Genomic DNA, 20,848 nt, shown 5'->3' with positions numbered 1-20,848 from the left:
ATGGAGGCCTTTCTCCAACGGCCTGCAATGACAAGGCAGGGAACGTTGCATGGGTTACTTTGCTGCCTGTGTAGAGGTGGAATAGCATGGGATCCAGCACAACTGTCACCAGTCTTTTTCTTTGGCAAAGCTAGCAGACAAGATGGGAATCGTTCATAGGATCATGAATTGTACCCTCCCACACAGATAAAGGGGAGAAATCAAAGGTCTGATCTCTCACTTCTTAATTTCTGCAGCTGGTCAGCAAATGCTGCAGACAGTTGTGAAATGCCTGTACAGGAGATCTCAAGGATCTGGGACTAGGATGGTCCTAGAGGGAAGGCTCAGTTCCACTGGGAGCATGCACAGCTATGTTGCTCACTAAACTACCTTCTTTCTGCAGCTTTGTTCCCTCATGGTGGCGCCTGAGCATTTCTGCAGTTTGCTTTATTGCAGTCAAAATTCAGGCTATCTAGCCTAATGTGGGATGTGGGTTGGAGTACAGTCAGGAGGGAAGTGGTTCTCAGTGGTTTTGTATTTCCACTGCAGTCATCTCTCGTTACTGATGTGGCTTGGCCCAGGGGATCTTGAAGATGGAGTCTAAATTTGGCATCACAATGGGCAGAAAAACATGCAGCAAATTACAGGTCATGACAACTTGGGATTTTGTATTTTACTGCATTCCTCACGCTGTTTAGCAATAGAATCCTCTCTCTGTATTACCTGCATATTTGTTGCTTCTGAGGGGATGGGATAAATTGCACTTGAAGCCAACCCAATGCAGGGAAGCTTCTGAGCATTTGGGTTGAGACCTCCTCTTTGCTGTAACTTGGTTTTAAGTGGCCACTGCATGATTCAGAATCTAGTATGTGTGTTTGTGTAAATAGCATTTTAAGAAGATGCTGGCAACAAGGGCAAATGAACCAGGAGTGTGCTATTCTTTCTTCTCTCCCACGCACTTTGAGAACAGAGAGCTGACTGAAAATCCAATTTGTTTTTCTTTATGTGTGAAAAAACAAACACTCTCCAGGTTGAGCATACACACAAGGCCATAAATCCCTGGGAAGGGGCTGCTGAGGTCAGTGGTTGTGTAAGTGTAGATAGAAGGTGCTCAGAAGAGACATGAGAGCATCCCAGAACCCCAATGCCACACTGCAAAGCAGGGTGGAAAGGGGCTGCACTGAAATCACAGGTGAATGTTCTGCTGTAATTTTTTTAGTTAAGGTTCCTATTGTGTGCTTCTATTTTTAACGCCGTTAAAATTAAACTTGGCAGCCAAGGCTGTGCACTAGAAATTCTTTATTCACTATTTAGAGCATGGCCAGCATCTTTTTAGAACAACTTTCTTCTCTTCTTCTACAGCCTCAGATACAGGATACTTCAGCTACATGTATCCCATGCTAAGTATCAGCTCTTCATCCTCAGGCCTGACCTCCTAAAAGACTTCCAGCAATGACTAGATGAGATGGGCGTGACAGTGTCTGGTGTCAGCTTTTAACCTATGAGCATTTTCCTTGGTGCTCTGTTCATGGATAGTAACTGCTGAAAATCTGCATGAAACTGTCCTTAATTCACCCTGCTTGATGCTGTTGCACAGATGACATCTGCAATCATTAGATCAGAGAGCACTGGAGTAGCTAAACGAGACTTCCAAGTTGGGGTCAAAGCCTCAATCTTCATTCCGGAGTTCCAGCCTCGATACAACCATATTTGGAACAGCCTCCTGGTCTGCAGGATGTTCTACAGCCAAAACTTCAGAGTCAGGCTCTGCCTTCTAATCTGAAGACCCACCTGTCCTGTAGGATTGTTTTATCTGTCTTTACAATAGCAGATACTGAGGCTTCCTTGAGGAAGCTGCTTTTGCTTTTTTTATGTGCTCAACTACTGCTAAGCAGATACAATCCAAAGCTGTTTGTTTTGCTCAGTACAGCGCTCCACTTGTTGAGTATTTAGAATTCGCCTTGAGCTCCATTTAGGGGAATGGGAAGGTGGTGGTTGTATTTATGCTGCTGTATAAGGGCCTTGGCAGGCAAAAAGTCTCCTATGTTTTGGCTGTATTGGTTCAGCCAAAAGGGTGCAAGGTGACTGATGAGCCCCTTAATGCAGGCTTGGATAGTCTAAGCAATGTGACCTGGCTCTAGTGAACCTTCCCATTGCTAGGTCTAAGCACTGCCAGCTACTACTGCTTTGAAGTTGGTAGCTGGTATCTCCACAAATGTTTAAAAGCTTCATTATGTTGGTCTTAATTGACTCAAACCACTTTTCTTTTTTCTATCAAAAAGAAATTTACACTTTGTGTGTGTCTGTAGAAGAGTTCTTTAAAAACTGCAGAAGTGACTGTTTCATAATACAATGCAAAATTTCTAGATTATGGCTGCTCTTTACCTTCCCTGGAAGAAAAGCGTATTTAAATTATCCATTTTTATTCTTTCTTGTTATCTTGTGTTTGGCAGGTGGAGGTGAAAACAGATTGAGACTTAACAGTAAATCACAGAATGGCTGGAAGGGACCTTAATCTAATTCTAACCCCCTCACCATGGGCAGGGACACCTTCCACTAGACCAGGTTGATCAAAGCAACCTGGCCTTAAAGACTTATAGTGAAGAGGCATCTACAGCTTTTATGGCCAACCAGTTCCAGCGCTTCACAGTAGACACTTTTTTCCTAATAACCAATCTAAACCTCTCATCTTAAAGCCATTCCCCCTCATCCTACCACTACATGCCCATGTCCATCTCCAGCTCTCTCGTTGGCCCTCTTGAGGTACTGGAAGGCATTATAAGGTCTCTACAGAGCCTTCTCTTCTCCAGGCTGAACAGCCCAAGCAGTCTCAGCCTGTCCTCACAGGTGAGATGTTCCAGCCCGGTCTCCTCAACAGGTCCCTGTCCTTCCTATGCTGGGACTCAGAGCTGGATGCAGCACTGCAGGTGGGGTCTCACCAGAGCAAAGCAGAGGGGCAGAATCCTCTCCCTTGCCCTGCTGCCCACAGGGCTTTGGATGCAGCCCAGGATGTACTTGGCTTTCTGGGCTGTGAGTGCACATTGCCAGCTCATGTCAAGTTTGTCATCCCCCAGTACCCCTATGTCCCACTTCTTTGCACAGCCCCACTTCTCAAGCCCGTCCAGATCCCTCTGGATGGTATTCCTGTCCTGCAGTGTGTGAATCATGCTATACAGCTTGTCATCAGAGAATGTGCTGTTAAATAAGGGAGTACTCAATACCATTGTCCATGTCACCAGCAAAGATGTGAAACAGGGCCAGGCATAGTGACGATGCCCAGACACCCCACTCATCACTGGCCTCCACCTGGACATCAAGATACTGACCGCAGCTCTTTTGAGTGCAACCAGCCAGCAAATTTCTTATCCCCCAAGTGGCCCACCCATGAAATCCATATTTCTCCAGTTCAGACATAAGAATGCCATGCAGGACAGTGTCCAGTGCTTTGCACAGACCCAGGTACATGATGTACTGACACAGACTCTACTCAAAGAGAACCTGGCTGATGATTTTTAACAGGATTTGCACCATATTAGCAAAGTATAATTCTATAGTAAAAGACTGGCTAAGAAGGAGTAGCCCACTGAGAGAATTATCAGCAGTAGCCTTGCTACATTGGTTGAGATGCTTCCTTCTTTTAAATCACCTTACTTACTGTTTTGATTTCTCTTTAAAAGACACCCATTGCAGCAGTGGGGAACTCAGCATAGCAACATCCAGCTGTGCCACAACAAACACTAACATGGAAGGACCACCTATGGGAAACAACTGTGTTTTTCTAAACTGAGGAATATCTCTAAGATTCAAGATTTCATGCAGAAACCCTTGTGCCTTCTTGTTTCTTGCTGCCATGGCAAGAGTTGAACAGAATTCCAATAGTTTGTTGTACAATCTAAACCTTTATTGACTGAACACTTACCTGAAAACTCATACCACTCTTAAGTAAAATTGGTAGGTTTTGCTCATGATGTGAAAAGTGATAGAAGTCTTAGTGTGAAGGTCAAATTACATGAAAATCCTGGGCGTGGTGTGATTTGGGGAGTTTTTTGAGGTTTAGGTGTTTTTGTTTGGTTGACTGGTTTTTGGAGGGTCAGTTTTTGACTGTAATCATGCTACTGCTTTTTGAAAGCTGTATGATGATTGAATTGTAAATATACATTTTGTGAATAATGGTTATACATTTTATTCATTAAATGTATTTAAAGCCAAAGGGTTTTTTCCTTCAGATGAAGGAGTTTGCTGTACAACTGGCTGAGGTTCAAGTGCAATGTCCTCCTCAAGATATAACACCAGCGCTGCCAGCTGGAGGAACTGCCATCAGCCTGCTTTGAACTAGTGTTGCAAGTACCACATTTGCCAAAGGTGACTGAAGTCCCCGGGCCACACCTGCCACACTCCTAGGACAATGCCTGCCTTGCAGGCACATCCTCGAGAACAATTCTAAAGAAGTAGCTATGAGGCCTGAGATAGGTGTGATCTTTAAAAAGTATGGCTTAGCAGTCTCTAGGAGAGATTTAAGAACTTCAAGCATCTAAATGAGATTTATCTCCCCACTACATGAAAACTTTACAGGCTTCTTCTGTTTGCATTTCTTGTTAATGGCTCAATCAGTTAAAGTTAATTGGGATGGGGAAGTTTATTCCAGATCTCTGCATTTCAGTGAGTACTAAAAGCCAGGAACTGAAAAACAAAAAATGTAAAAACCCCTAAATAAAAACTACTAACACAAAACACCCCTTAGGATTAAGTAACAGAGAAACACTGAACACCAGCTGAATCCAGCTCAGTTTTACTAAGTCAACTGCATGTTCCATTCCTTCCCCAAAGCAGTGCAGCTCCAGGTGCACTGGAACCTGGTGCCAGAAAACCACATGCCAGAGAAGCAGCAGCCCTGGCCATTGGGCATTTGTCACATGGGGCCAAGTTCTTGCCTGCAGAGGAAAAAAAACCAAAACGAGCTGGGGATGTCCTATGCAGGGCCAGGAGCTGGACTCCAATGATCCTTTTGAGTGTCTTCCAATTCCAGCTATTCTATGATTCTACTGCTATAGATTGTACAGGGCTGATGGAAGCACATCTGCTGTTCTGAACCTCTGTGAGACCAGAATGGGGTATGACCCTCAGAAGGGCTCAGGCACACACCTCTCAGGCACTCCACAGATCTGAGAGCAGGCACAGCAGGTATGGGTACAGAAATGGGAGAAGGCAAGCAAGCAATGTGACACGGTGAGATGCCGGCACGTCTGTCTATGGCACTACCCATAGGCACACAAGTTAAGCAGCCCATGGCTTCATCCTTTCCCCTTTCCTCAGAAAACAGAAAGAATGATAGCAGTGAACTTTTTTTCCCTTCTGTTAGGCATTGAGACACACGTGGTCTCCTCAATTACTTCTGGGTGTTTTAATCATTGTTACTGTTGTGCTCACACTGACAGTGAGTTACAGTGTGCATGCCCAGACTGAGTATTTGAGATTATGAATCTCCCTTCTCACAAACAGGCAGACAGAAAAGCTGAGTCTGTACCCGCTTAATTGGAAAAGTAACCCACGCAGTTTCAGCTCTCTGCATTCACGTCTCACAGACACCCCTGGGAGCTTGTTTCTCAGAGCTGTGTGGAAATCACATTTCCAAGTGCCACATCAAAGCATGGGAGATGCAAATGGCTGTATCCTGCTGTTCTCTGGCCCATCTGCTTTTGGCTGATGCTTCCAGGGAAGGCTGGGACTTCAAGCTGCTTGAAGTATAAAGAACAAGCACGCTGCTGCACCAGGAGACACTGAAGTTCATTTGCAGACAAAATGAAGCACATGCTTCTTTAGTTGCTTGTGTGCTTTTTCTCTTGTGGCTACTCTGATAGCTTCTTCTCTAATAATTGCTTCACCAGAAGAGGATTGGACCGTCCTTGTGTTTTCTTTTGTACCAGACCAATTAACTTATTTAGAACTTTTCTATTTCCTGCCTTTATCGCCATAACCTTTAAAAAAAAAAAAAAAAAAAGCAACAGACATCATTGTTACAGGAAAACTGAACATCATCACTCATTCCCAACCAAGGTATGAATATTTTTGTTCTTGGGACTATTGTGATAAAAGACTGCATTTTGGGCTAAAGTGTTATTTATAAACACTGCCTTCAGCCTTGCTGTTCTCTCATGGGAGCAAAGCAGGAGCTTATTGCAGGTCCCTACAGCAACAGGGCCTTACAAATAAATAGAAAGAGCTCCTCTTAATGAAAGAGTCAGAAAAACACTTTTGGATTTTACACTGTCTTTAGCTTGCACAGCAACTTCCTGGAAAAGAACTGGAGAAGTGAGATGGACTTTCCTTGCTTATAGGATCTACCATTTTACTGAATATAATGTCCTAACAGGTAATTTGAATTGAATAAAAATATATTTGATAATATTGGTGAGGTCCTTCAAGCACAGACATAGGTGTTTTTTGTTTCTGTCAAGTGCATAATCCTTTGCAACATCATGATTAATTAACTGGTCAAATATGACCTCCTATCAGACAGCCTTAGATGCACAAACACCTGCTACATTGCAAGGGCCATGTTTAAAAGCTAAAGAAAAGGTCTTTCTAAAAGAAAGGATCAGAAATTTCTCCTTTGGGCCTTCCTAAAGGAGATGCTGCTGCTGAAAGACAAGCACCTGGCCTTCCTACTGTTTGTAGGGCAGGGAAGGCATTCTCTACATTGTAAGAGTTACAGGGCAGAACACAATCGATGCAAAAAACCAGGATGACATATTTGCAGATACTCAGGGAAGGGTTGCCACCATGCACTGTGCCAATACCAAATTCAGATACAAATACTGCTTCTCATGATAGTATCTGAATTATTGTCAGTCTAAACTCTTCTCTGTTATGTTGCACAGTGGAAAGGACTCATTAGTCTGGATCTGCTAGAAATTACCTGTGTGGGGCAGAGTGTGGTACAGTCCCGGTGCTGCACTGTTATAAAGTGCTCAGTATTGGTTCGAGCAGCTGCTTAGAAGTTATTTTGTTCTGGAAAAAGTTACTCTCAAAACACATTGAAATGGTAGTGTGGTTATGGACCTTCAGCTCCCGCACTTCCCAGTCAGTTCTACAGTTCTCTCCCTCCCTGCCTGTTCTTTCATACTAGCCTGGAAATACAGCAGCACTTTTATCAGGCTCTGCAAATGAGTCAAGTCAGATGGAGGTCATGTTGACCTACTGCAAGCTCATTTTATCAAAAGCTCTTGCAGAGCTGTTAGCATCCCCCAATGAGATCTGGAGTGGGTGGCATTGTTCTCAAAATATGTTAATTTTTTTTTCTAAATGGCAAATGGAGCTAGACCTTGTTTATATTAGAAGTAAGCTATTCACTTCTGCTTTTACATTTTTGCTCCAGAGAATACATAAGCACTTGTTTTCATTTTGCTTTTATAAAGCAGATTTTATAGACTCTGTCAAGATCCCTTCCCATTCCTCCCCTTCATGATCAGCAAGAGTTCTTTCTTTTTCCCAGCTCAGACCTTGTCAGACTAAGCCACACTGGCTGCTGTGTGTCTTTCCAAGGAGATGGGGAAGAGCCAATCAACCCCTATGGGTTGTGTTGCTGCCACAGCCCAGCAGAACAGCAGAGTGGGCAGCAGCTCTGGAGCCGCTGCTGCTGCCACAGGGCTCTGGCTCCTCCCCACCCCACAACCACTGTCAGGCAGGAGAGCCAGCAAGGCTTCTCTCTTTGGCAGTGGATGGAGACAGGGACATGGCAAAAAGTCAGATGCAAGTAGAATTTCTGCCTTGCTAGCTCTGATACATTCTCTAATTCCATAACTAATATATACCTTGCTAGCAGGTAACTTCATTCTCCAGCTTCAGAACAGTTTAATAGTGTTGCCCCAATATCACAATAGATGACATAAAAGTCAGAATTACGTGGCTGGGTGGCAGGGTCAGGTTAATGGCAGTACAGCTAGAGAGGGACAGGGCAGTTTTGCTTTCCTGCATTAAAGTTGTGTGGGCTCTCAGAATGACTTAGCACATTAACCAGACTGGTAATTTGTTCTGCAGATCTTTTTGGGTAAGCTTCAGTTTCAAAAAATCCACTTAGTAAAATAAGAAAGGAGAAGAAAAACACAATATTTTGGCAGCAGCTTTACTGCTCTGGCTCTAGAGCTCAAATGCCACCAAAAGGGAAAAAAAGAGAGGTTATTTTAACCCCCTTTCAGTGTCACAGACTACCACAGTGCAGAAGGTTCCCAGCACCACCATAATCACCTCACTTTCTTGTCCATCAATCACTGCCTGGCAGATCTGTTCAAGTTCTTTTTGATCCTGTAACAGTTCAAGTTTCTGTTCTTTAACAGTTTCAAGGGGAGTCTTCCCTTCTCCCTTCCACAATTCTGCAAGCACCTGAAAATCACAATAAAAGCAACAAAGGTCAGTGGCTTGACAACATTGTTTACATACAGTATTTTGGTTATGGATCCAAGAAGCCCTATTTTCACCAAGAACAGATTGTCTAAACATGAAAAAGCCCAAGATTTAATCATGTGCCTCTCTGAAAGAGCCTTTGTACCCCCCTCCTTTTCTGCCACCTGTACTGAGACAAAGCATTGCCACTTCCTGCATGAGTCTAGGTTAGTGGTTCGCAGCAGGTGCTGTGCAGCCTCCCGCAGTTCAGGCCCTGCCCACTCCCGCAGTGCTGGGGTCTCTCCAGAGGGGTTTGCTGAGCACAACCCTGTTTCTCATGCCTGGAGCTGCCGCTCCCTAGCTGGGAGAGGAGCCACCACAGCAGGGACGGCTGCAAGGCTGCTCCTCTGCCAGTACTCCTGCTCTTCTCCTGTCATTCACAGAACTGCTTGGGAGAAGCAAGGAAATAGATCTCCATGAGCAATGGCTCTGCCCGGGAACTGACTGAATTAGCTAACTATTGTACAAAGTAACTCATCCAATTACCAGTCCTTGCTAGCAGGCTGTAATGAGGATGTATATGACAAAGCAGAAGAAAAATGGTGCCAAGCAGAATGAATGCAGCCAGCTTCAGCCCACCTGTGCATCATCTCCAAGTACTGGACTGCTGGACAAATCTAGGCCTGTGGAATAATCACTTGTTAATGTTAGTGTTTTCCTACACTGCAGCAGGGCTATTGCCCTGGAATACACTTGAGAGGAGAGAACATTTATAAAAAAAATAATTTTATTGGGCAGTCATTTTCTGTATTCCTTTTGCTTTTATTTCAGGGCCGTGGGAAGAAATTAAGAAAACCCTTATTAAAACAGCTCGTTGTGCTCCATCCAGAGCTGAAGATACAATTGAATGTTTGGGCCATTGCTGTGTCCCAATATGGAAATGAATATCATGTCAAAATTTCAGCATTAAATATTCCCTGTAGGATGAAGAAGAGGCTGGGATGGGAAGACAAGGAGCAGCATTCAAACTGCATGTTAAATAATTTGAAGGGCAGCAAGACAACTCGGGTAGAATGATGTACATGGGATGGGATCTTAACTACCCCAGCAATTTGCTTCAGCATGACAAATTTTCAGGTACAAAAGACCTTTGGTTAAAGACTTTTCTATTCACAGCAAGTATTTAAGAACTGTACAACAGTTCTTATAACTGCTGCAAGAGGATATTTGTTTGTCAGTGGCACTCTGAAGCTTTTTATGGGATCTTACCAACTCTTCTGGAGATGTTGTGAGAGGGTAATGACACATGACTGTATTGTGGCAGCTACACCTTAATTTTTCCTTGAGAGAGGGCCAAAGGCAGATCACAATACTGAAGTTACTGATTAGCAGCCAGAGTTACAACAGCTATAAGTAAAGCTTTCAGATCTTCATACTGAATAGATCAGTGCTGTATATGATGTCTCCTACAAGATCTTCCTTTTAGTATGATATTTAAAAATCATCATGCCAGTGCTACCTAGAATAAGCCTAGAAATAAATATATTGTATCCAACAGAGATTCAGCCAGTCTGCAGCTGCTTGCCTCTTTTTGTGGTGATGATTTTTTGGTGGTGTTTTTTTTGTGTGTGTGTGTATTGGTCTTTTTGTTCTTGTTGCACTCAGTTGCTACTCCAGGCAGCCCTTCTACTTCTTCCCTGAGGGATGAAACAGGAAGGTTTCTGTTGCTCGGTGGAGGCCTCCAAATGTAGCCGTGGAAAGGGGTTTTAACCCTTTAAGTGCGGTGGAAATAAAATGCACAGCTACGTGGTCGTCTTTCATGACAGAAAGAAAGAGACCAGTTTATTCAGAAACACACTTGGTTTTATAGCATGACTCACAATTCCAAGAGTAGAGAAAAGGTGATTGGCTCAGAGAGAAGGCACCCCATTCCCAGGGCCTGGTCACGCACCACAACAGGTGTTCTATCTTTGTTATTAATTCCTTTTTATTTTGACCAAATTATCACCCTGGGAGTAATTCTCCCTAGCCTTGAGCTGGACCAACTTATTGGCTGGAAACAGAGCTGAAAAGCTCCAGCCTGGAACATTTTTCAGGCTGTAATTTTCTTACTTTCTCAATATGTTCCCTACAGGTTTCTGTCCTGGAAGCCTTCCAAAGCACTCATACTGTATATCACCTGTCAGAATGAGCCCTGTCCTTGCCAGGCACAGCACAGTAGCTAGCAAAACACTCTGGACAGTCTAAAGTACTGCACAAATCAGAGTGGACAATGAATAAGCCTTTTCACTCTCCTGGAAAAAGGCAGATGGGATTTTTAGGACTGGTATGTATTCAAGCAGGATGCCATGGGCTGCAGGAAGAGGAGATCTGCAACAAACAAAATCTATGTAGCCAATCAAGATAGAGTTACCCAGGAGCAAGACGTACATCAGGCTTAGACCAGGGGCAGGACAGCTTGACAGTCAGAGATCCAGCTCTGATTCCCTGTTATGCCTATGTCAAATATTTCCTGGCACTGAGGAAAGCTTGCTCATTAGAAACCTTGAAGGCACCAGATTCTCTCTGTGACAGCTGCATCCTGTGTCCCTTCCCATTTGGTAACAAGCATCTCCACTTAGAAGAGCAACAATGTTATCAAGGCCCTTGCTTGTTTACAGGTATGTGGGAAAGCAGAAAGAGATGTCGCCAAGACTTGTCAAAGATGCACTTTTAAAAGATGTGTTTCTCCTCTTGGCAAGGAGTACAAATCTAGAGAAAGCAGTTTAAAAAACTATTTCAACTCATTTACACAAACTGCCTGCATCAGCACAGGAGGATCAAATTATGAAGTCTCCAGAACCAGAACGTGAATCTCAGGCCTCATTTCCATTACTGAAATCTCAGTAGCTTCTACTATTGATTATTGCCTGAGCGTGATCAGATTTTAATGCTGTGGTCTCCACCAATGCAGGCACAGCAGCATTGGTCAAGATGAATTAATCAGGATTTACACGTCTGGCTGTCATAGGCATCATATCGAACATTTTTGCAACTGGTGACTGTGCCAGCTGACTGCTGTGCCTAAGAATGCTCCAACTGGAAACTCTGTCTGCAGTGATTTGCTGCCAAGGGCAGGAGGAAAGCAGCAGGCAGCACCATTCCAGCAATTCCTGTGGGTACCTCTCCTTTCCAGTGACGGAAGCCTTCATGTCTGGCAGGTGTCCCTCAGCCTCTCAGAGAAGCAGGGGGAAGGTTGGGTGCAATCCTCCAGATGGTGTAGTCATAATTGTCAAAGCAGATGGTTCTGTTTAGATATGGGTACTGTACTCACTTCCCTGCTATCTACTTTAAAGCATGGGTGCCAAGCAGGTCTGTTGAAGTTATTCCTATGCAGGTGACCTATGCAACTGCAGAAGCCAGCAAAACCCAAGGTATTCTCTACTCCTTGGCCTGCTGGGCATGAGTCCCTCATGAACCAGTGACAAGGGTGTCTACATAAGAGTTGCTCCAGCATGGCTGTTGGCAGGAAGGACAAATTTCCACTTCCCTGGCCCAGGAATCAGCCTCCTCCCATAATGCTATAACTGACAGGCAGGTCTGTTTTGCCAGACGTGGACCTGCTGCCAGCCTGACAACTTGAGGGGCAAGGCCCCATCTCAGGCACACTCCCCATTGGACTGGTTTCAGCCCTGGGTGAGCAGCACCGACTCCTCGTACTGTGGGCTTCAAAATGGCACCTCTGGGCTGGGCCACAGGCAGAGTGTATCTGTTTGATGCAGGACATGCTCACCCACAGCCCCACATGCCAGCAGAGCTGGAAGCTACTCCCTCCTTTGCACAGGCATGCCAACCTGAACTGCTTCAGAGACCTCTGGAGTGGGACACTACGTTTGATGGCAAGTTGGGCATGAGCTCTGTAATTATCTACATGGTAATTATGTGAGCACACAGTGCCCTTAGCTTGGCACTGCATCCCACCACACAATGCTCAGCATGTACAGCCAGTGCTCACAGCTTTGATCTACTGTGATAACCAAAACCTTTTAAATAATTTAAGTGGTTAATAGCTTCCCACACTGAACACATATGTGTATGCATGTCTGTGTGCTCACCCCATTGAACCCTTCCATCCCTTCCCGTTCGATCAGTATCTGCCACTGCAGATCATGCTCCCCTCCCCAAGAGCTGCAATTCATCTGCTGCTGTATATATAGCCCTTTCTGTCATCAGGCCATCCAGCATCTCAGCCTACTGCTGAGAATTGTTATAAACATTTGTTATTCTGACATCCAGGCAAAATACTTTTCTAAATGAGGCAAGGTTTCTGCAGTTTGATAGCATCATCAATCGGTGAGGGGAAACTGTAGTTTCTGGGTCCAGTTTCAGATCACTGAGGACAACATGCACATTACAAGGAGTTGGTAATTAAATATCAAATGCATTTCTGAAATTCTTGACATTTTGCAACCTGTCAGAAGTGCCTGGCACACAAATACATTACTAAGCAGAAAATCCCTTAGTAACCTGTCCCTACCTCCACAAGGAAGAGACTTCAGACTGGAGTTCTGAAGCCTCCTTTTCAAATGCAGACACCAAACTGATGGGTGGGCCACACCCCGAAGGCACAGAGCTGCTCTGCATTCCAGTGGTTTTCCTCTTAATACTTTATCTCCTTTTTGAAGCTTTTACTTTTCCAATACAAAATTTCCAAACACACATGCCTGAAGCCAGGCACTTAAATCCCTAATTTTGAAACCTGTCTTATGCAGCTGGCTATCCACAGACACAGACAAACTTAATTAAGAACAAACATCTCCAAAAAAAGAAGACAAACCAAAAAGTTCATTCACAGTTCATTAACAGTTTCACTGATAAACACTGAAACAGTCACTTAATACACTTATTTAGAGTATAATAATTAACCTGAAAAGACAAATCGTTCCATATAAATGCACTTGCAGCAATTTAAGGTGAATGACTGATTATAGCCCATCACAAAAAGCCCTCTAAATTTTGTCTACAAACACAGCAGTATTATTCCCATCATAACCAGCTGACAATTTTAGATATAAATCATCAAGAGCTGATTTTTCAGGCAGTCCTAGGCAAGATGAAAAAAAAACCAAACAGCTTTACTTGCTTGACAGCTTCATGATAGCACTTGCTTAAAGAAGCAAGGATAAAAGAAAGGCAAGACTTCTTCCACTTTTGACTCAGGTACACCAATGCAGAACTCTTTTTGTGACTACACTTGGATGAATTCTATCCTTTCCCATGTGCTAATGCTTGGGAACGTAGACCTTATTCCTTACTAGGAATCTAGTAACTGATACTCTCATCTTAACTGCAAGCCATGGATTAGTTCCCACTGACCTTTCCCATAGGCCTAACTGGAATAGTGAAACTGAGATCTACTGTCTGCTCTGTTCAAAAGTAGGATTTGAGTTCAGTTCACATTGTTTAAGTCTACTATTTGGCTTTTGCCCTCTTCTAAAAGTCAATATGCATATATATCTCTAAGATAATATACAAACATAAGGCATTTGCATCTATTATGTGTATATAGTATAGATACAGAAGTTGTCCTTTATCCACACTGTAATAATTGCCCTTTAAAGCAACTATTGTACTGCTACACAATGATTATAAAATTGCTACACAACTGAAGTAAGCAGCCACATATGCAGAGTACAGCAAAATCAAAAAGGTACTTACCTGCTTTGCTGCTGTAGAAGAAATTTCTTTTTTTTCCAGCAGATTCAAGAGGTCAGCCAGGAGAAAAGAACTGACTGGGCTAGGGATAAAGTGGGCAGAAGTTACTTCAGAGAATGTGGTGTAATGTATCTGTGCTACTGCTGCTTGTCTAAAGATCACACAGTTCAGTATGACAAGCTATTTTTCCCCATGTTCGGTACTAATGGCCTTACCATCATCACATTCTGAAGACTGACTGCTACTCTTAACTACATGATCCTCTTCTCTGCCATGTATTTGTCTAACTCCATTCAGCAGGACAGAGCCAAGGCCTGTGCAGAACTGCCTGGAGTAACAAACTTCACAGGTAGCAACTAAAACAACTGCAAGCAGTGGAGTCACACGGTACCAGTCATGAGAAAAGGATCACTTTGTTTCACCACTGTAGCAATGTAGACAACTGACCTTTCCTTTACTGTAAGGGAATGTTGTTTCAAGTAACTGAGCAGGTCGTTTAGAATCCAGCCGATCACCTTCTTTGGCTTCATTTGGGTCTGTTTTACCACACTTTCAAAGAATTCTGCTAGTCCGTCTTCATTCTGTTTAAGAAAAGTTAAATGTGTCAAAGGGATACTGGAGAGCAAACATGATTACAGAATCACAGAATCGTTAGGGTTGGAAGGGACCTCTGGAGATCATCCAGTCCAACCCCACTGCCAAGGCAGGGTCACCTGGAGCAGGTGACATAGGTCACAATTAATTATACACTTACACCCTGCATATAAATGCTCAGTCCTAAACTTACCTTCAGCTGTGAATTCATTGCAAAGTCACAAGTATTTGGAGTAATGTTATTAACATAACAGCAAACAATCTTACGCCTAGAACAGGAATATACAGTTTATCTGTCAACCTGCCTGTTTCAGTGGAACTTCCAACAAATGAGTGATCATTTTTCTCTTAATGCCTCCCTAAAATTAGCATTTGGACAGAAGCTTTCTCATCTTTGGAAATGTTTTATGTAAAATGCTAGAAAATACAATGCTGCCATCTCACAGGCTGTCATGCTACCTTTTACCCAGAAGAGCCTTTTCCTGAAATTGCCTGCAGCTACTTCACTCTTGATCTTGAAATCACTTCTATTTATTTTGGATTGCATTAGTACGTTTAGCCTGCATTTACCCTTCAGTGATATGGAAAGGTCATATGTAAGCTTTTACACAGCACACTAAAAGCTCAGAAGATATGACAGGGGCGATTCAATTTATAGTCTAAGTGAAATCTGAGGCTGTTTTTAGAAGATCAGATACTGCACAGTCTATTGAATGCTGTGGTGTTTGTCATCAAGGCATTGATGGACACATGTAGCACAGAACTCATTAGGTTTACCGAAGGCTGAAGAGGTATGAAGTGGCAGTTCCTACCTTTTAAAGGAGGAATCCAAATCCAGTGTGCCACTGGACTTCTGCATTATGTGCCATAAACACACAAGAGGAGAAGCCAGCTCTCAGAAGTCAGGAGGAAACAGCTCAGAGATAGCCAAGGAGCTATTTTAAGTATACAGTCATCACATCAAAAACATTTCTCCAGCACATACTGATTGCAGCCAGATCTCTGAACAGTTATGAGCAAAAGAGAGTAGGGTAACCAAAAAACAAAGCCTGAGTTCTCCACTCACATCCCACCAAAACAGTCTAATTTGTCCTTGTTTTTAAAAGGCCATTATCTGCCACAGCAATACAGAATTTTAGACTTTTCTTCTCAAAACTTTCACAACACAAACTTCCAAAAGCTCTGGGTACCACATTTTTCATTGATAATGATGTATGTCTTTAGAGAAGACTGCAAACAATTGATCTCTGTTCAATAAATAGAACAAAATGTACCCAGATTAATGTCTGTGCTGTAAAACTGGTGTGACAAAAATCAGACCCATCCCCTTCACCATGAGACCATGACCAAAGAAACAAAGTTCTCAGCCTGGGAAACCACTGAGGTCTTTTGTGAACCAAGGTAAACCTTCTAACTCCCACTAGTTATCTAATACACATAGACATCATTCTCTTCTTTGCCAGCATTCTAATTTAACTAGCTGTTACTCTCTAATCAAATTATGCAAAACTAAAGCTGAATAGACTAGAGGAACAAATTTGACTTTACGAAAACAGTAAAGGAATGACACGATTACCAAAGCATAGTAAACTTGATTAAAAAGTGTGTATGTTAAGCAGAATTCCTACAATGATATATTACCAAGTACTGTACTCTTTCTAATTCACCTCAGGATTCAATAGCACAAACACTCATTTTTTCAGCAGAGCGTTCCTTTACACAGCAACGATTGTCCAAATTAGGCAGGAAAAAGTGAGCATGTCTGAATGCTGGCTTTTTTACATACTGCAGAAGGTTTTACAAACATCCCAGGCAGAGTAGGTCTAGCTACAACATTATGCACAGGCAAATAAGGCCTGCAGATGCCACATGTCTGAATGCAGCTACACAGCTTAGACACAGCATGTCCAGCACTTCCATCATGCATAGGTCACAGCACGTATCCCCAGCAGTGGGCACATCCAGATTTCTGGATACTTACAGCCTGGCTGGAGTCACAGTTCTAATCCTGCTGCCAAACCTTTGAAAAATCGATGACAAACATATGCACTTTTGCATTTTAATCAGATGATTTCCAGGCGGCAAGTGCAGAAAAGCCCAGGAAAACTCAGGGAGACAGACTTACATATGCTACCAAGTCTCTGAACCCCATACTCACTACTTGTGCACACATAACCAGACACATTCGCCAAAATTCCCTTGCATTTCATTTTGGGTTTTTTAAAGTGACTGTCATTTTCTGTAGCCAAAGAGAAGGAAAACCCAATAATGCTAGACTGAAATGAGTAAGACAGAGTGTCAAAACATCAGAATGACTGACAGAAATGAAACATTTTCCTTATTTTCTTGTCATTTAAAGAAAAAAAAAGTAGGTATAACTTGTTCACTTTCTAGATATTGCACTACTTGGCTTTACTTTGGTTTACATTTTGGTAAACTTTCTTCCTGCCATATTCACTCCAACTACCAACACACCCACAGATCTGTTCCTTGCGGCAAATCTGAGCTGAAAACCACTGCATACTCCAACATGCCAGATTTACAGGAATGCTGACTGCCTGTTCTCTCTTCATTCTGAATACTCTAGTCTAAACTTCATTAAAAGAAAACCAGAAATATGGAATGGTAGTATCATGCTTGTGATCCAGGCTACTCCATGTTCCCATTACACACTAAATATGCCTTAATTTATTCATGTGACTCTCACTAGCATGAAACCTGACAAACCAATATTTCAATCAGATGCAAATTTCTTTCTTATATATGGTTCGTTTCACAGCACTGAGATATACAAAAACCCTAGTGGTGTAGTGATTTCAGGTATCTTTTAAACAAGTTTAAAACAGTACTTTATTTTACAGAATACCATGGGTACAATCTTTAGGGACATTGGGACTGTAAGGCAAACTTATTCTTTTAAAGACCAGTAAAGCTTCCCAAAGAACTAAAGAAGAAAAGTGCTTCAATATTCATAAATAAAATGTCATTTGCTGCATTGTTATTCCCATTTTCACCAGCACAGCTCCTACAATAACCAAATGTGAGGTAACAACTGCTGGAAAAATGTACAAGACTATCAGGAAAAAAAGCCCAGAACATCCAGTAGACAAGCAGACCAGTCAAAGGAAGTCAAACCTTTTCCTAAAGCTTCTTGTAAAATGATTTGTATTTTAAAAATGAGCAAAAGTTCACCTGCACACTAACATGTATGAAAATGGCATAGCAGAAAACAAAATGGTCAAACCAATTTGTCCAGCAACCCACTTTTGACCGTTTGAAGGAGTCACCAATGTGATTGTTCCACCAGGGCAATCAGCCCAAGCGGAACAGCCAGTTTTATCTGAGTAAGCAGAGGAACAGTAGATGTACAGGAAGAGTTGGAATTCACAGGACAAAGGAAGTCATCAGACTGTTTTTTTCTCATGCTGTACTGTGAGAATCGGTTTATTTTCTGGTTGGACCTCCCTGGACCTCATCATGCATTTTGAAAATGATGTGTTGCATTAACACATTAATACATTAATGTCTATGCCAATATATCTTATTTTTTTACTCAATAGTTAGCAAGATGAAAATACTGTAATACCGTAACTGGCAAAATTGTTGGAGATCCTTCTTGACTGACGTATTTGCCAGCTTACCAATTTACAGAGCAAAGTAAAAAATTTCATTAAGAAATTGAGTACCCAAATACCATGAGTCTACATGGCTCAAAGAATTATATCCTTATGAGTAAGAATAGTTCTGCATGAAGAAAAATCAGAAACATCATTTATTTCTGCAATTTATATGAAACTGCCAAAAAGGGAGCAGTTTACACTTGAGGCATTTCAGATATGAAGATATTAATAGGGTACTTCTTCCCTTTCAATATATCCTGTAATTAGGCAAAGGAGGAATCTCAGTTTCTCAACACCACAATATGTACAGGCAGCTCCTATGTATGAGGACAAAGCTCTGGAAGCAAGCTCAAGAACTAACCTGCATGCTGGAGCTATGTATGTTTGATTGTAACTTTGGCGCAAAATGCTTTCTCCATCAAGTTGGTGCAGAACAGCCTTTGCATTTTAGAGCCATTCCTCTACAACTGCCATTTATTTAATGAGCTCTCCTGGGCACTCTAACCTGAAAGAATGCTCATTAGATGTGTGTATCTGACTCTATCAGCAATCACGTGCAGCCTCGGATGCAAGCTGAACGCAGTGACAGACATGGTGCTTCCCAATGAATTAAGGTTAATGGGTGTCCCAAGTGCACAGGCAAGCAGCTCTGGTGGGGGTGTGCAGGCTGACATTCTAATGCACAATAAAAGGAGACCAACATTGAAGAATATGCTTGCTTTATGCATTCAAATGAATGCATTAGTTTATTACAAGCTGAATCCCAAATTTCAACTTGGAGCTCATTAATTGTCTTACATGTCACAAAAAAAAAAAAGGAAAAGGTGAAAAGCAAAGGCAATAAAGGATTTCAGAGAACAGCTGAAAGAAAGGGAGTTGATGAGGCAAATATATAGGGGCTAGTTGGCAGAGATGACAGAAACCATCCATATCAGCAACTTGATAGAAGGTGGGCTGATGGCAAGTGAAAGGAGTGGGTGCCCTGGGTGTGGTTGCCATGGAGTTTGTGTTCTAAAGAGGGTGCTGTGGTTTGGATTTGTGACCACAACGCTGACAACACACACGTGTTTTGGCTACTGCTGAGCAGCACTTTCTTTCTCCACTCTGTCCTCCACAGCAAATAGGCCAAGGTTGAGCACAAAGCCAACTGGGGACACAGTCTAACAGCCAACCCAAACTGGTTATATTCCATGCCCTGCTCAACAAGAAAAACCAAGGGAAGGGCATTTTGGCGGATGCAGTCAGTGTCATTAGCTGCAGACTGGCACTACATCAGTCTTCTCGTGGGAGTGGTGAGTAATTGTTATTGCATCATTTTTAAGTTTTCCCATATTCCATTCCTTCACTTAAGTGTTTCTCTCAAATAATGAGCCTTACTTTTGCTTTTCCTAATCTCCTCCCTGTACTATTGTCTTGGAAAATGAGCAAGCAGCTGTAGTACTTGGCAGCTGGCAGGACCAACTAGAGAGAGGAAGAAATAGAAAAATTCAGAAAAAAGGATGCAGGATCTATCTACCCTTTCTACCCTTGTTTATTTTAATATGTTAGAAATACGTGAAAAAATGCATGCATGGACAGGAACACTGGACACAAAAACATATTTTGCAGCTTATACAATTAAATAGAAAGGTAATAAACTGCTGACACCTCTCACTATGACTGCAGTCTTGTGACTTTGGTAAGAATTATGACTCACCTGCCCACCAAACAGTCTGCAACTCACTAAAATGGCACAGCAGCATAAAAGCAGTTTCCCTAACAGCTTTCCTCAGAACACTGAATAATTTTCTTCCTGTAGAATCAGCCTCTGTACAAGTGTATTAAATTACTGACATACAAAGAAGGGATATGAGGTAGTTATGTGCACTGCTCTCCCTTCATTTATAGTCAAAGGAAAGGATCTCCTCCAGAGGACAATTTAAAGTACTTACAGTTCTGTTCTGAATCTCACTCTGAAAAAGTCCTTTTCCTTCTGTCTCCACTAATGATAGTGGTAACCAAAGCAAGACATTCTCCTAGCTTAGCTGGGTATGTGAAATGTCTAATCTAGGATGAGTATACAAACTCCCTCCCCAGAGTTACCACTGGCAAAGAGAGATGACAGACTGCATTTAAGAAGCTCATATTCCTCTAGAATAATTTTGGGAGTTATGAGATTTTGCTGTCACTTCCTTATTTACAGCTGTATTTGCCACATCGTTTCCCCTCTCATCCCCTCTCTGAACGTATCCCTGATAAACTGCACTATGAGGTCAAAGTTCATGCTGTGCAACCATTTGGTATATTTCCCTAGGAATAAATATGGGGGGAAGGAGGGGGAGTGTTTCCAATAATGTGAAAGGTAGGTTGTTTCCCTGGTGTTTCAGCCTTCTGATGTTGACAGATTTCTTTTACGCTTTCTCATACTCTTTCTGGTAAACAGTGGATGTTTTGCATTCCTCCTTGGCGGAAGAGAGACTTGAGGGACATGTCATGAACCAATGGAGTCAAGAGGTAACACCATCACTGTCCAATCTATGCTCATTGTTGGAATTCTATAAATAGACATGTAATGTAAATAAAGGGGCTTTTTCCTTCGTGAA

General features: G+C 42.4%; 1 protein-coding gene and 1 long non-coding RNA gene across 3 annotated transcripts in view; one reads left to right on the top strand and one right to left on the bottom strand.

The window, feature by feature from the left end:
• LOC148223987 (uncharacterized) overlaps positions 1–20,848 on the top strand; it is a 22,827-nt gene extending 1,979 nt beyond the window's left edge. Inside the window, exons 2-3 of the long non-coding RNA XR_015803226.1 lie at positions 1,342–19,558; positions 20,689–20,848. This is a non-coding gene — a long non-coding RNA (uncharacterized LOC148223987). The remainder of the gene's footprint in view (positions 1–1,341; positions 19,559–20,688) is intronic.
• GATB (glutamyl-tRNA amidotransferase subunit B) overlaps positions 4,753–20,848 on the bottom strand; it is a 52,307-nt gene continuing 36,211 nt past the window's right edge. For both annotated transcript variants that reach the window (XM_014890697.2, XM_088163745.1), the window contains 4 exons: positions 14,500–14,633; positions 14,056–14,134; positions 8,224–8,358; positions 4,753–5,954 (listed from right to left, as the gene is read on the bottom strand). In XM_014890697.2, coding sequence (XP_014746183.1) covers positions 5,826–5,954; positions 8,224–8,358; positions 14,056–14,134; positions 14,500–14,633 — 477 coding nt within the window. In that variant the 3' untranslated portion in view covers positions 4,753–5,825. The remainder of the gene's footprint in view (positions 5,955–8,223; positions 8,359–14,055; positions 14,135–14,499; positions 14,634–20,848) is intronic.

The sequence above is a fragment of the Sturnus vulgaris genome, chromosome 4 (genome assembly GCF_052056855.1).
Source record: "Sturnus vulgaris isolate bStuVul1 chromosome 4, bStuVul1.hap1, whole genome shotgun sequence".
NCBI classification, from domain to species: domain Eukaryota; kingdom Metazoa; phylum Chordata; class Aves; order Passeriformes; family Sturnidae; genus Sturnus; species Sturnus vulgaris.
Note: the sequence above shows the minus strand (reverse complement) of the source record. Positions and strands in the feature narration are given on the sequence as shown.